Source organism: Typopeltis vanoorti, chromosome 12 (genome assembly GCF_054136105.1).
Source record: "Typopeltis vanoorti isolate ZY-2024b chromosome 12, IOZ_Tvanoo_1.0, whole genome shotgun sequence".
NCBI lineage: Eukaryota > Metazoa > Arthropoda > Arachnida > Uropygi > Thelyphonidae > Typopeltis > Typopeltis vanoorti.
This window is the reverse complement of record NC_143560.1, coordinates 7,451,996-7,468,476: the sequence shown is the minus strand read 5'-3', so window position 1 is coordinate 7,468,476 and position 16,481 is coordinate 7,451,996. Positions and strand designations below refer to the sequence as shown.

Here is a 16,481-nt window from a genome sequence, read left to right as displayed (position 1 = left end):
CAAGCGTGCCGGGCCGCATCGCATCGCGTTGACCTTGCTTGTGACCGCATGTTTCCTAGAATAGTACCTCCGTACTTCACTCGCGCTCGGAGGTGTCGACAATCGCGGGCGGCTGAATCAAGCCCAGCGTGCACTGGTCTTAATAACCCAATCCACATGCAATGTGAGGGGCGTCTGATTTTCAAACATGATTGAACTTGTCGCAGCATTTAAAACCATTCCAGGCTCATGTTAGTTTTGATAATTTTTCACGGAACACTTATTCACTTTCCACGGAACGCCAGTGTTCTGCGGTACATACTTTGGGAAACCCCTGTCATAAGCTATATGCTGTTCATTTAGTAGAATAGGTTATATAATTATAACTATCACAGTAATAGTTTGCAATTATAGTTCATAGTTTCACAGAGCAGTTAACATGATTACCTTTTGCAGTTGTTTATGTTTATATATATAAATTCGGAAAAGTTCTCGGCCTCGACCATAGATGGCAACACTATCTGCAAGATTTTTTTTTCTAAGTTGGTACATCTGTCATAAGCATCCATGTGAAATTGCAAGTTATTCTATCAAGTAGTTTGTTTTATACAGCTGTCTGAAGCAAAAGTGTTGTCTATATTCCTGGAAATGGATAAAATTGAGTATCATGCGGTTATGAAATTCTTTGTAAAAGAAGGTTTAACGCCAAAAGAAATTCATTGGAAGTTCATAAAAGTTTATGGGTACTCTTTTCCTTCGTTTTCGACAATTAAGCAATGGGTTGCAAAGTTTAAACGTGGCAGTACCAGCCTTGAAGATGATCCACGTGAAGGACGTCCAAAAAGTGTCAAAACACCTGAAATCATTGATCAAGTGTACGATATAATATTTGATGACCGGCGAGTCAAGGTGCGTTTACTGAGACTGTAGGCATTTCAAAAGAACGTGTAGGATGTATTTTTCATGAAGAATTGTAAATGAAAAAGCTTTGCGCAAGTTGGGTGCCACACTTGCTCACAGCAGATCAAAAACCCACTCGCATGAAAATCTCTGAACAGTGCTAGGAGCGTTTTAACAAGAATAAAACTGATTTTGTGCTTCGATTTATTATTATGGATGAGACTTGGATTCACCATTACACGCCAAAATCCAAACAGCAGTCGACACAGTGGACAGAAGCCGGTTGTTCAGCGCCAAAGAACACAAAGTCGGTTCCATCAGCAGGAAAGGTCATGGCATCGGTGTTTTGGAATGCTAAAGGCATTTTGTTTATTAATTATCTTGAAAAAGGTAAAACAATAACCGAGGAATATTATTCCGATCTTTTAACCAGACTAGACGAAAAAATTCGTGAGAAAAGACCATGTTTGCAGATGAAAAAAAAATCATCTTTCATCAGGACAATTCACCTTCCCACAAACGTGTTTTTGCAATGTGAAAATTAAGGGATCTGAACTATGAATTGTTGGAACATGCACTCCTTTCCCCAGATGTGGATCCCTCTAACTTCTGTCTCCTCCCAAAACTAGAACCCTTCCTCGCTAGTGAGCGGTTTTCTTCGAATCAAGAGGTGATTGCAGCTATTGAAGGGTATTTTGCAGATCGTACTGAGAATCACTATAGGGACCGGATAATTGCGTTGGCGCATCGCTGGAATAAATTATAATTTATTCCAGCACCCAAATTAGTAAAAAACAAGTGTCAGATCATAATCAGCAGAAAAAATTTTTTTTTTGTTATCTAGTGTTATTAGTCTTAAGGGAGATTATGTTGAAAAATAAAAATAATTTTGAAATTATAAATTCGTTTTTTTCATTGTTAGGTCGAGAACTTTTGAGAGCACCCTCTGTATATATTTCTTTTTGTTTACCCCGAAGTTTGATCAAGATTAACATTAATATTATATACAATTTATTTTCTATTCCATATAATCAATTCTGAAAAATGTATACTTTTTATGGACACATACTCCCTTTTTTTTTAATACTATTCATATTTTATATTTTCGGTTTATTACAGAAAATGTTGCAGAATGAACTGTATGATACAGGGTGGCATTTATTTTTAGATAAATAGTTATAAAATTATAAAGAATATGGTAGATGTGGACTAAGTCAGATATGATATGCACAACGAGATTTGAGTTTATGTAACCAGGATCGAAACAGATTGCCGTAGGAGTAAATATTATCTTTGGGACAAGTAGAGGAAATCGATTAAAGCAATGATTCTTAACCGGTAGGCCGCAGCCTCCAAGGGGCCCCGAATATTTATAGGTTTCTAATTTTTAAAATTTTGAAATCTATTAAAATAAGTATTTTTTTGCTCCTTATTGTCCTTTGTTTCAAACTTGTATCCTTTTATATTAATAATCCGAATTATGCAGTTTAATGCAACAGTTTCTTTTGTGGTGGCGCCACAAGTCGACTTTTCGCTGCTGGCAACACTGCAAGTTGTGACATCTGCCTACTGGACGTCTGATAGAAGTTTTAACCTCTCTGGAGTTTTAACCAATAGAAGTGCTACTTGAGTGCAATTACTTTTCGAAACTTTCAGTGCTGTAATACTGATTTATTGTTTCTTAAAATTTACCCCCCCCTTATAAAATGAGAAAACAAAGAACATTATTTGATTTCCTAAATATAAATACAGTAAAATTTAAATAATATTTAAGTAAAGTCGAGAACCACTGAGTTAAGGTATTGTGTCCTGGAAGTTAATTGTAATGATTGGATAATGAGAACTAGTTGATTAAGCCGTGCCCACTTACTTCAAAAGTAGGGTTAGCTTCGGTGGCAGTTCGTGGCTTGAAATCGAGGGGGTGTTGCAACTTTAGAAATATACATACACACTGTAATTAAATTAATTAATTAATTAATTAAAAAATAATTAAACGTGAAAAATATTGCTTATTATCGATAAAATTATACAGTTTGGTATAATTCAAAATGACTTAAAAATAAAATCCATTCTTCTTGTTTTGTTTCGAGCGAAAAGGTCAATAACTTTTTCCTTGATGTTTGTGTGACTGTTGAAGAATTTTTTTCTCCGTTGAAATCATGCATTTAACCTATCCTGATTCATAGTGCTCCTCAGAAATGTTTTTATTCTCTTTAATGTTGAAAAACAGCGTTCAGGCCTCTGATGTAGTCATAGGAATTGTCAAGAGAATTTTTATCAATATCGTAATTTCACTAAGAACACAATCTAAATTATTTTCTGTTATAAATTTTAACAAGTCAATTAATTTACAATAATCATACATGTCAGGTCTACTGTAGAATACTCGAAGTTCAGTTTCTTCCGTAGGCAATTTATTCTTAAAATTAGCTCATTTATCCTTGTTAAATAAGTAAATAAAAAATAAATAAAATAAGTAAGACAGAGTAAACACGATAAGCACTACGAACACTCCACTACTATTAATATTCCTATTAATATTAATATTATTAGCTTTTATGAAGAGAGTGGGATCAACATACACTATATATGCTATTTGTTACTTTTTATGGATGGAATGTAGGCGTTGGATGCTGGCGATTTGTGAACACTGTATATAGGTATGAATACTACATTAGCTGTGTTGGAGATTAATTTATAATAATAATAATAATAATAATAATAATAATAATAATAATAATAATAAATGCATTGAAACGAATGCTCATAAGTTTCAATCCCTGCTTGCAGAGCAGTAAAAAATGTATTCATTATTATTTTCCTCGTAGCTTGAATTTATTCTCCACCGCCGCTAATTCAGAATGCGAAGTTGTTTCACATACCAGTTTCTGCTAGTTTACATGCACGTTCATTGATGAAGATATCTGAAAAGTCATCATCAATGAAATGCACTTGCTGGAAACTGCTCTGTCATTGGACTTTTGACCAGTTTTGAGTGCGATAGAATCATAATACAGGAAGTATCAATGACTGACCTGTTCGCGTATTTATTCTACAGAACGTGCTATGGTTTCGACAAATCTTTCCGTTGATTTACAATGGTTGTATCTGTCTACGTCATCGAGAGCAATACGTTTTCTTCTTGACAATATGAATTGTTTAGAGAGTTAATTATTATTAACTCGTATTATTAACTGCAGGAAAATATGGCATTAACGAAGAAGAATTAGGACAATAATCAGGAAGAATGGCGATTTTTATGAAGAATAATTAAGAAAATTCGATCGGTATCTTACTTTTTTATTTTATTTAGAATTAATATGCAATATGTTGTCGTGAAGAATTTTTTAACAGACATCTTTATTTTCTTAATTTGCGCAAACTCTAAGCACTTCCTTTTCATATACTGTTACCCTTCCCGCCGTCATATTTAGTTGAATGTGGCTTTAGTGTTGTAAATGACTTGCTACTGAAAAAAAAATCGTCTGGATATCACAAACCATGGGGATTTGAGATTGCTAAATTAGTAATTTAGCAACCTCAAATAAAAACTCTTTGCAGAAGACATCAAGCTCAAGGATCGCATTAACTTGGATTTTATTTTTCCGAGTTCAGTTCGATTTATGTTTTATAATATACAAAGTGTAATATAAAATTTATATTCATTGAAGAAAGTCAAATTAAAAACAGTTTTACCTTTTTTGATTTAAAGTACATATTTATATTATACGTTTTCAGAACTTGGCTGACTATTATGCTAGAGGGGGGCATCAAAATCTTTGAGGCGTTAAGGTGGGGCATGTTCTAAAAAATGTGGGGGAAAACTGATGTAAGCAGCTATAGTTTATAATGTTGTACATAGAAGTATGCAAAATGCACTAATTACTGCTCTACTAGTATATAAAATGCAAAAACGCCTTTGTGTATGTTGTGAAGATACAAAATTTCTGGAAACGCTATCATAGGATACAAAACTACTTGCATATTTAATTAAAGCTACAACTGCTTCTGCTTTCTTGATTCTGCATTGCCTCCCTCTGCTTAATGTGTGGTTAAGGTATAAGCACATCACTCATGAAGAGGCGAATAGTTAGTTCAACACATCAATGACCAGCGATACTTTTCTTTCTCATAAGGGCATGTATGCTTCTTGTTGAGTTTCTTAATTGAGGTGACGATTGAATGCTGCATATTACTGCATTATACTGATTCGTTTCATCTATTTATTCATCGCAAACACCCTGGATTGCAGCGTAACGCCATCATCATATGAAGTAAAAAAACCTAGAACAGACATTAACAACAGTGCACAGAACATGTGAGAGGTTCTAGACTGATCCACTTCACAGTCCTGACCTTGCACTCAGTAATTCAAATTTCTATCCCTTCACACCACAAAAGGAACACCTTGTTAGCAAACATTTCGTAAGTGATCGGATGTGCAGAGCTGTCATTTCCCAGTAAAGACTTCTTTGGCGTGAAGTTTGGCGATATTGCTGTCAATGAAGTGAACATGCTGAAAACATTTGTGTCACTTTGGCCAATGCCATAATAGCAGACCCCAGCACAGCACCTTTATCCCATTCTTCGGAAGCATGCAATTTCCTGGAAGGTCATTTTACCACGTCTCATTCCATGCCAATCGTTCTGTTTATGCAAATATAATATACATGTGTGTGCTGAATCAAATTTATTTTGAGAAAATTTGGGGGACATAAAAAACACTCAGCAAAATAGCTATTAAGTTTTTCTTGCATAAGTAATAAAATAAAAATATTAGAGTATACACCCTCTGTCCAAAGAGAAACCGAACTTTTAGAAAATAGAAGAAACTAGTGGGGCCACCTGTTGTATCTTTTTGTTGTCGTAAGCGGCAACCTTCATTAGTGTTGTGTCAACTGTTTATGACATTTGTTTCATTAGAAGCCGAGTTGTAGTGCCAAGAGTGACAGTGTGTTTTGACGAACGGTCGGAAAATGAGTTTCAAATAGAGAACTGCGATTGACTTTTGTGTTAAACTTGGTAAAAGTTTTGCCGAAACTCGTCAAATGCTTCAAAAAGCATACGGTGATGAATGTTTATCCCTACTCAAGTTTACGAGTGGTTTAAGCGATTTCAAAGTGGTCGTGGGACGCTTTAGGACGACGTAAACCTAGGCTGCCCAAAAACTGGACTGAGAGAAGTTAACATCAAAAAAAGTGCGTGATTTCATCAAAAAAAACCCGAAATTGGTGAGATTGAGTGAAGATGAATTGGGGGGGGATTTCCAAATTCAACTGGGCACAACATTTTGACCGAGAGTTTGGTCCTTCGTAAATTGAAATCGTGATTTGGTCCAGACAAGTTGACCGACGACCAAAAAATGTATCGAATTGAACAGTGCAAGGACCTCATTAAAACCTCTCCTAAGGACTCTAACTTCCCTGAAAATATCGTTACTGGTGACGAAACGTGGTGTTTTGAGTATGAGCCCGAAACAAAGCGCCAGGTGCTGAGTGGAGCCCACCAGAAGAGGGGCATCCGAAAAAAAGTCGCATGGAGAAGTCAAAAGTAAAGACAATGCTGATTTGTTTCTACGATTCCAAAAGCTTTATCCACAAAGAATTTGTTCCGCCTGGCCAAACTGTCAATGGTGAGTTTTATCTCGAAGTTTTGAAGCCATTGATAGCGAGTAGTCGCGTACGGCATGCATATCGTGAAGACCGTGAAGATTTTCGTCACTATAACTCCGCTTGTAATGAAACAAATGTCACAAAAAGATACAACAGGCTGAGCCACTAGTTTATTCTATTTTCGAAAAGTTCGGTTTCCTTTTGGACAGAGGGTGTGTATTCCGGTTTGACTGACATCGGTATTGGACATCTTTTGTGGACAGAATATCTGTTGAGAGAGGCTGGAAGAATTATATGAAGTACAGGAAGATTCGCGACCTTTTTCAAAAGCAAGTAGAATAAGAAAAAAAGAAAGAAAGAACGCACAGGGTGAAATGCACAACCAGTAAATAGAAATCTAGACTGTTTCATCAAGAGCTGAAACTACGCCATGTGTTTAGGTTATGCATTATGAAACTAACTTTGTCTCTTTCTTGTAGTTACGTATATTTCTTGTCACAGTCTTTTTTTTTTTTTGCTTTGAATGCAAAGTGATTCTTTATCCTCAGTTGCTGTTGTATGTAAGACGACATTTTCCTCTCTCGAGCAAGACTTGAATAACGCTACAAGATAGTCGATCTCTGTCATACTTCAAAACATTGTAAAAACATATTGGACATATTCATGCTTTTACGTCATCCTGTACATGTATTAAATTTACTTATCTCACACACACACACACACACACACACACACACACACACACACACACACACACACACACACACACACACACACACACACACACACACACACACACACACACACACACACACACACACACACACACACACACACACACACAGATAATAGGTGCCCTATTGTTGGTTACTCATACATTATGCAAGAATTTCTTTATTTCAAATGCGAATTGGAAAAAAAACATATTATAATAAATGATTCATTTATATAAGTTGTTATAGTTTTAATTTGATTAATTCGAAAAATACTAATTACATTCACATTTATTTAAATAACATAACCCCACATTAGCAGTCTTATTAGTTTAATATGACAGAGGAATAATATTAATTCAGAAAAATGCCCTATAGATATAAACCAATTAATTGACAGTTTTAAAGCTGCAGGACATTTTTTACCATCTCAATGCGCTGTCAGTAAGTCAATTGGCCACTCCGCGAATGTCGATTTACTTACTGAAAGCAGTGTGAGGTACGCATGTGGCAAGATGAATTAGAGCTTTATTCCCCTCGAGGAATAGACGTTCCATAGTAAGAACGTCAATCCAAATGATGGACACACCACTAAGACCATAAATAGGATCTGAAGGGAAGGTAACGATTGGCTATAAACAGTAAAGAATGGTGCCAAGCCTTTAAATTACAGTTTCTTGAATCAGTTATAAACAAAGGTCAAGGACAGGAAGTGAAGCAGAATTATCAGAAGCCGCTTCCATTTGGAAGATGTAGGTCAATCTAATCAACTGCGATCGTAAAGAAGTGTCAAACACTCTTGGGAACATTTTCTATAACAGTGCTTGGGGGAAGCTGTCATTATATAAAACAATATTGCAGTAGACACATTACAGTTGTATGACACGTGTGCGTGTTTGTGTGCGGGCGCATACGTTGAAGATAGACGGGATAAGCGGCCAGTGATTCTTTTATTTGGATGTCGCAAATGAAAAGCTTATCTTTTTAAAAGGTCAGTTTAAAAAAGGGTGTTTAAATATTTTAATCTTGACATTTCGCATGACAGACCAATTTTAATTTATACAAGAAATACACGCAGCCTGCTTTATTTGAAACATTCGAGAGCATATAAGTTAACCTGTAGAGCTTAGGCTTTTATTTTATCGGTGAGGTTAGATTTGGTTTCCTCAAGTAATTTCGCCATTGCAAAGATATGAGGTAATGCATTATACCATGAACATTCAAACTAGCACTTGGTTTTTATGTGCCTTCTTTATAAAAACATGAATTCAATTCTGCTTAAGCTGTGCATCATGATTAGCAGTTTCTTAACCTGTTTGTGTTCAGAAACTGCTAAAAAGTGCCCGAGTCGTTGTTTGTATTTTACATTTACTGTAACAGATTGTGTAGTTCAGCAATTAGGGATCTCCGAGTAAAAAGATCCTCTTTCACTTTTGGCACTAATTCAAGTGCTTTTTATTATTATTATTATTATTATTATTATTATTATTAACTGCAATGGCTTCTCGCTCTAACATTTTAAAGATAGGTTTCTTTTTCAAGATTTAGCAAATTTTAAATATATCGAATTATTTCTTCAGAACTTAAAAGAAAGACAACTACCAAATAATATCCTAAAAGCTATCACAAGTATATATGAAAATAATCAAATACAAATAAGATTAAATCATGAGCTATCATATACGAGAGAGATAAACCAAGCGGTCCGACAGGGATGTCCCCTCTTAGCAACTCTTTTTAATATTTATCTAAATGAAATAATAATAAAATGGAATAAAATTTTCCATCAAGGTATTAAACTTTCTCCTACTGTTAACTTAAACACTCTCCTTTTTTGCCGACGACCAAATAATTACAAATACAGAAAGATAAGCCAACTGAAAAGAGAAGGCAGGATAGACCTCAAAAAGGATATTGGATGGATAATGATACCGGAACAGAACAATATGGTCTATATCCGTATTTAGTGTTATGATGATGACGCTATTTTAGATCTAAATGAGATAGCCAAAGATTATGATATGATAATATCAACAGAAAAATCAAAAACTATGGCCTTTAAAGGACAAAATCCAGCAAGAACTAAGATAGTAATAGATAACAAGATCTTAGAACAGTGAATTCATTTAACTACCTAGGATGTATGATCACATATGAAAAAGATATAAACGTAAAAATTGCAAAATATTTAAAAATAACAGGTGTAATTAACTCTATATTTAAACCAAACCTAGTTCAAAAACAAACCAGACTAGAAGTATACAATACATTAGCCCTACCAGTCTTAATGTACGGAAGCGAAATCTGGACAATAAAACAAAAAGACAAACAAAGATTAATAACAGCAGAAATGAGGTTTGTGAGGAAAACTGCAAAGTATACCCTATTTGATCACAAAAGAAACGAAGAAATTATGAAAGAATTAAACCAAGAACCAGTAATAGAAAAAATTAAAAAATACACACATAAATGGATGGAACACGTTCAAAGAATGAAAACAGAAAGATTACCAAAACACGCCTTAAAGTTCAATCCATTAGGAAAAAGAAAACCAAGACGTCCTCTTAAACGATTCAACGATGACTTCTAAGGCGGAACATGCTACGCTAGGCCTAAATATCCTTGATATGCATGATGATGATGATGATGATGAATTCTTCAGAACAACTCTCCTGGATTAACTAACGGGAACAACTTAAAAAAATAAAAACATCTGCAATGAAAGACTTTGTAGGCCACTACGATAAAATATCTGCGATTATTGATTTAGACACTAACTCAATTAGTTTCTTCGTCATTGCAGTGAATCAATCACACGCTTACTTTCTGCATCATTTCTTATATTTTGTTCAATCTATTTTATCACATCTAGATAATCCACTTCGCAAATTCTATCAATTCTAATTTGTCTTACTTTGTAGAAACTCTCTCTCTGCTATTCCTTGAATATATCTTTCTATCGATCATTAGAGTATTCTTTCCTTCTAATAAAATATAATGTCATGTACTGCAAGTTAAAAGATTTTTGATACGTTTATTATAATAAAAGTTTAGTTAAAATTTTCTTTAAGTACATGTACCCTTCCATGAACAGAATGAATTTAAATAATCTACGCATTTAAAGGACAAAAATGAATACCTTAACTGTATTGATCTATGTGAACCATTTGAAAGAGTATGTAAGCAACAAGCAGGTTCATTCTCCAATATTTAATCCTTTCCAGTACTCCATTTCCGTCAAGATGAATCTTCACAGAATTCTTATTTTTTTTTCCAAGTTGAATACAATTTATATATTTCTCGTAAGCGCTATAAAATATATATAAAATGTTCGCAGAGACAGAGAGAGAGAGTACATTTTGGAAGGTGCCCATTTAAAACAAATAATTGTTGGTTGTAACTGTTCATAGCAGATTATTGCATTTAATGTTATATATTATCAATTTGATCATTCAAGAATGATGCTCTGTTTGCCCAGTTTTCTAGTTGTTTATAAATTAAAAACTTCCTGTGCTATGTATGCAATGCGCATATCTCAAATAATAATTATAAATAAATAAATAAATTACACGGACTAGCTCCAACATCTAAACTGCTTCTTCAGGGAATTAATAATAATAATAATAATAATTAAACGAATACGCTTAAAAGCGACCAATACACCTCCCCCCCACACACACAAAATAAATGTTCTATGTATTTAAACTTTAACTCATGTTAATAATAAGCGTGAAATTTATTAGAAAGTACTAAGTAAAATAACATCATGTAAGCTGTATCTTTTCTTTCTTTTTTTTTTTTTTTTACTTAGTTTACTCAGTAAAAATAGTTTACTAACTCCTTTACTTAGTTTCCGCAATTAATAATTTCCCTTCATACGCTATCAATCCCGCACGCGATTAGTTGTAAAACCACTAATAAATACACTTAATACTATGTATGTGTTAGGATTACCAAGAAAAAAAAAACTTAAGTAAAGAATTATCTTGAATAATTATCTTATAACATTTGAGAAACACTGAATAATGGCTGTTACAGAGAACAGGGAAAATCGGGGATTGAAAAGTGGAAGAAGTTCACTGTTTCCAGGTGGACAATATATGCTTAATGGCTGGCTGGTTGTTGGTCAAGTTTTTATAGATTTTTATTAAATTAGAAGGATAGAAGGAATATTGAAATCTCTTCAGTTAAACGGTATTTATTAAATATTTATAGAAAATACACGAAAGATAAAAATGGGATCGTCTGAATGATACAGAATACAGTGATGCGGGATTTAGCAGGAGAATATCAGAATATTAAAGGAGCTTTTAAAGAAACTATTGAATGTGTTGTTATTTTAGCTTCCATGCGCGCGCACCCCTCCCCCACACAGTTGTTTTTACAGCCTCGACACCACATACAAACACATACAACTAATTTGAAGATTGTGTAATATCACGATTCGCTACAAATACCATATCGTACTAGTTGCTTGCTACCATTCATATCTAACTCGAGCATTGCTTGAAATGTTGTGCTTGTTTGGATTTACGGCCAAAGCAGTTCAAACAGACAAAACAGTTTGTCTGTTTTGCGAGAGGGAAAACCCTTTAATCTCTGTGTAAGACTGGTTGTCTTTATTTTTTTGCCTTCTCATTCCGAAGTACGTTTGTCCTATATTCACGCGTGTAGAGGAATATCGTGAGCTCTCTTGTCATGTGTTTGTTGGCAGAGAAACGAGGCTATTCATGTCTATGCATGCAATGTAATTCTTGAAGTGTAGTAAAGAACCAAATCTGTACTTTGGTTTGGAAAGATACTCGGGTTTTGAAGCTCAAAGTCTATGAGATCAAAATGACATCTCCACCTCGTGTGTTTATAGGAATATTTATAAGCTGAGGTGAGTTAATCGGGTACTTAAAAGTGAATAAACCAGCCTCAGAATACACATAATTAACCGACATTGTATTCGATTTGTGGCTTCGGAATAATACTAAACAGCAAATCATATCGACAGCCCAAGAAAAATATTTTGTTTAACAAAAAGAGAAAAAAAATATTGCCTTTGCTTCTTCCTTGTTCGTTACTGATCCACCCCCATCCTAGACTGTTCAGTATCCCAAAGAATACCTGATTACTCTTTGTGAATTCGGCTACTGCGACGTCCGTCAAGGTTTGATTTTCGTGACGGATTTCCACATTTCATTTTACTTACAGACGTATTCAATAAGTTTTACGTGCTAGACAAATGACAGACTCTTCTCTCTCCTTCCCCAAAGTACTCAACAGTTTTCTTATCTTCATTTCATCTAGGAGCGTGACCGAAAGACGAAAGTTTCGGTTTTAACCGATACTAACTTGCAGAGGGCTTTGGAGGAAGCAGGCTGTTTACCGGCAGATTCACAAGCCATCCGACATCCTGAAGCAATTTATTACAATGGAAAAGGTATGGTGCGTGTTCTTTGATATGTACAATAAACGGTTTTTATTTACATGTAATGATTATTAAATACATGAATGAACTAACGAATTCATATTATTCTGTTAAGGAACTTTTAACACGAACATAGTCTCCGACCGTTAATTATTTATTTATTTATTTAATTATTTATAAAAGATTACTTCCTCTTTGCTCCAGTATATTATACCTTACAACAGATATAATATTTATGCGTGTGTGAGGTATGAGCGATAGTCATTTTCTGCGGGTAATCACTGACTACATAATATACTGTTTTCAGATCAGGATGTTTTAGTGCAAGCCCTAACTGAGCTGACTTCTGTCTTGAAGGAGCTCAGACACAACATGGATATTCAAGTAAGTTCAACAAATCAGATGTTTTCCCCTATAGTTTCATATATTATATTTGAGTTCGTAATAATTCTTTGAAGCTTAAAGCGTATTTATATATTTAACTTTATTCACACATATCTTGTGTAGATGATTTTTTCCTTATCAAAATGTATAATATTTTATGTACAGGTGGTCATAAAATAACTGTCCCTCTTTGGAGGCATCTGTAGCTAAAACCAATAAACGAAATGAGACCAAATTTTATATAGAGACTTTTGAAGGCATTTTTTGAAAGCAAAAATATATTTAGCAACAAAAGGCACCGATAGAGGAAATTTTGGCGCTGGCGGAGCCGAAAGCAGTAAAATATTTGCAGTAAACGCAGGTAAAAAGGATTATGCAAATTTTACTGTGCGAACGTGACAGCAGCGCCACCAATTCCACTCAAAAAGGGATTGGGACTTTTCGGCGACTTTTGCTATTAATTTGTTTTTTTTTTTTTTCCCCGAGGAAATCACCTCCCCATGCCTTCAAAAGTTTCAATATAAAGTTTGGTCTCATCCCGTTTATTGGTTTTAGCTACAGATGCCTCCAAAGAGGGAGAGTTATATTATGGCCACCCTGTATATTTCTTTTATTTTTATAATAATCACCTCATTTTAGCTGATAGGGCGAACGTCATTACTCGTATTCCAACGCTGCTTACCCCTTAGAGTTAGTCGAACACCTGAGTTTATTATATTGTAATTCACGAGTTTTTAACGGCTGTGGCTTCCAGAAAATGATCTGTTTACAAGTTATGGAAAATTCATTACGCAGAGTTTGGGAAACAACGTTTGAAAATTCTGCAATTCAAGCATATAAATTTGTTGAGTGAGAAGCCATTAAAGATTTAAGATTAGTTATCTTTAGAAGAGGACTGTGGCTTCAATCATTTATTTCTGTACAAGAGAATGGCCTTTCGAAAGCTTAAATTATGTCTTAAATTACAATGAAGTGTAATATTGCTGAAGTAGTAACTTTTTGGAATGAATAAATAAAAACAATGTTAGCTCAGAGCAGAATGTACAGTTGCTGACTGCTTTAAATAATCGGTATTCACTGACAGTAAACAACTTTGCTATTCAATGTCAGCATATCCGTGCAGTTTTACAAGTGAGTTATTCTACTACAAATCCTGTGTATTTGTTGTTACTTCTATTAGATTTAAAATCCTGGGCGCGTACATTTCAGGATGGCGTCTTGTCCACTCAGACATCTTAATTTATATTACTGGTAAGACAAGCAATTGAAATTATGAACATCTTGAAATATTTGGAATCGTCTGAATAGAATAGATCGATATTTAAAGTTGTTTCTATTGGTGAAATGGAGATCAACCATCTATTTTTGTTCTCCACTTTGGATACAACGCTGTTATGTTCATAGTAAAGGATGGGAATTTTGGCCACCATTGATTAAAATTTTGAACTTTTATATCTATGGTTATTAGAGTTGTCAAAGTGTTTACGTTAGAAGCATTCACTGTAATACAGAATTATATCTCAATGTTACGTTATCAGTGCAACCGTAATAAGGAAGTTCATATTAAAAATATTCTTAATCCTATTTCTCAAATTCAATTGTAAAAATGTATCTACATCCTAGGATTTGAAAAAAAAAATGCATTCTACTTCTTTTCTTCTGTTTCACAGCTTGTTTCAATGTAGTGTCATCAATGCTGCTTTGGCCCTCATTATATATATCTCTCTCTCTCTATCTACCTATCTATCTGTTTCCCTCTAGAACTGTCGCGAAATTCATAGAGGAGTGGAATCCAACTGGCACCCTGTTCTGGATTGCGACGACAATACACTTCATCTGAAAGATAACTATGTGTGAAACTGAACTGTAATTTGATTCATTTATTGTATTTTCTATTGTATATCCAAAAGGAAAATGTTTCCTTCTCTGTAATATATATACTTATATACTTATGATATGTAAATAGTCCTTTTGTTGCCTATCTTCTAATGTATATTTTAACAAGTTAAATAAAAAAAAAAAAATAATAAAAATATCTATCTCCCTCCATCGAACTTTACATCCATTATGTTCTTAAGAGACTTTACTTAAACGCCTAACGCACTTCACTGATGCAGCTGAAAGAATATACAGTGGAATGTTTCCTTCCACACACCGATTTTCGCTTCACACACACCGATTTTCACATATCTCATTTTCTGTCTCTTCGCACAAGAAAGTAAGAGCATGTAAGAGCATGCACTGATTGTCCCATTGCATGTGAGTGGGCGAAAGCACTTATTGAATGTTAGATAAAACCTTAGAATAAGGTTTTGTCATGCTATGACTGGCTCTGATGTAACTTTACAAAATACAGTCTAATCCATCTGTTTTTACATAGAACAATCAAAACGTCTTTTTATGGCAGAGCAATTTGGAGACACAACGAAGATATGTACACCAATTATAGCCAACAAATAATCTTTCATATTTAGAGCTGGATTTGGTCTAATATTGTCTAAAGGGAAAAAGTCTTATGCCGGCTATTATGGTATTAGTTTATTATCAATGTTTATATGAGAATCCAGTGATTTTTCTGTTCCATAATCTTAATAAATTTTTCTACCTATTAAATATTTTAATCGCACCTCTAGTTCAGTACAATACTCATGCAAGCTTTTGAAAACATAAATACATACGTTAGACATTAGAACTGGTAGAATTAACTATATTTGAATTATTTAATAATTACTCTGCTCATGAATTAAATTCTTCACGCTTTATTAGTCTGCATCTTTGTTTTTTGCAGGCTCAAGAAACTCGATTACTTCGTCAGACACTCGAGAGGTGCGAAATGTGTCGTAGTAAGTATCTTTTCTACACTCTGAGGTTAAAGATCGTTGGCTGCGTTTCGATCCCGGTATTTGTGTCCTTGGATTAAGCAATCCAGTACATACGTCCTTCGTTGAAACGTGTCGTTAATTTAGTTCAAGGAATTTAGAATATAAGTACATTTATGCCTACTCACTACACAGTTCGAACTACTGGTCTTCGTCAGGTTGGTTTGATTAAGTAGCGTCTTGTGGCCAATTAATCTGTTTAAAAACACGAATAAAAGCTTCGTATAAAACTGGTCTTTGTGTGCCGGTTTGAAGTCAAAATAATCTTCCCGAATTCGTGCTCTTCAAAGGCTTTAGATCTTTTGTTTAAAGTAACGCAAGTAGGATGAAAAATGAAAACGAATAAAAAAGAACAAAACGCGTAAGAAAAAAGTTAATGGAATTGTTGGAGATGCCTGAATACGGATAAGTACGCCCTCTCCAATACCACTTCATTTGAGTTTAATAGGTTCACGCACGTGTTGACATCCTATTATTCACTAAGAGGTAAAAAGTGGAAATCTGTGCTTTCCAACTTCTTTTAAACGGAGGAAAGTTGATGCAAAGAATGAAGTAGAATATCCAATTAATTTAAGGATTAAGGGCTCTTAAACCTTGA

The 16,481-nt window shown here is 34.3% G+C and overlaps 1 protein-coding gene across 1 annotated transcript in view; it reads left to right on the top strand.

The window, feature by feature from the left end:
• Positions 1 to 16,481, top strand: part of LOC150100563 (cartilage oligomeric matrix protein-like) — a 276,264-nt gene that overhangs the window by 113,757 nt on the left and 146,026 nt on the right. Inside the window, exons 4-6 of the mRNA XM_090402123.1 lie at positions 12,500 to 12,632; positions 12,928 to 13,004; positions 15,793 to 15,847. Of these exons, the coding sequence (XP_090258249.1) occupies positions 12,500 to 12,632; positions 12,928 to 13,004; positions 15,793 to 15,847 (265 nt within the window). The remainder of the gene's footprint in view (positions 1 to 12,499; positions 12,633 to 12,927; positions 13,005 to 15,792; positions 15,848 to 16,481) is intronic.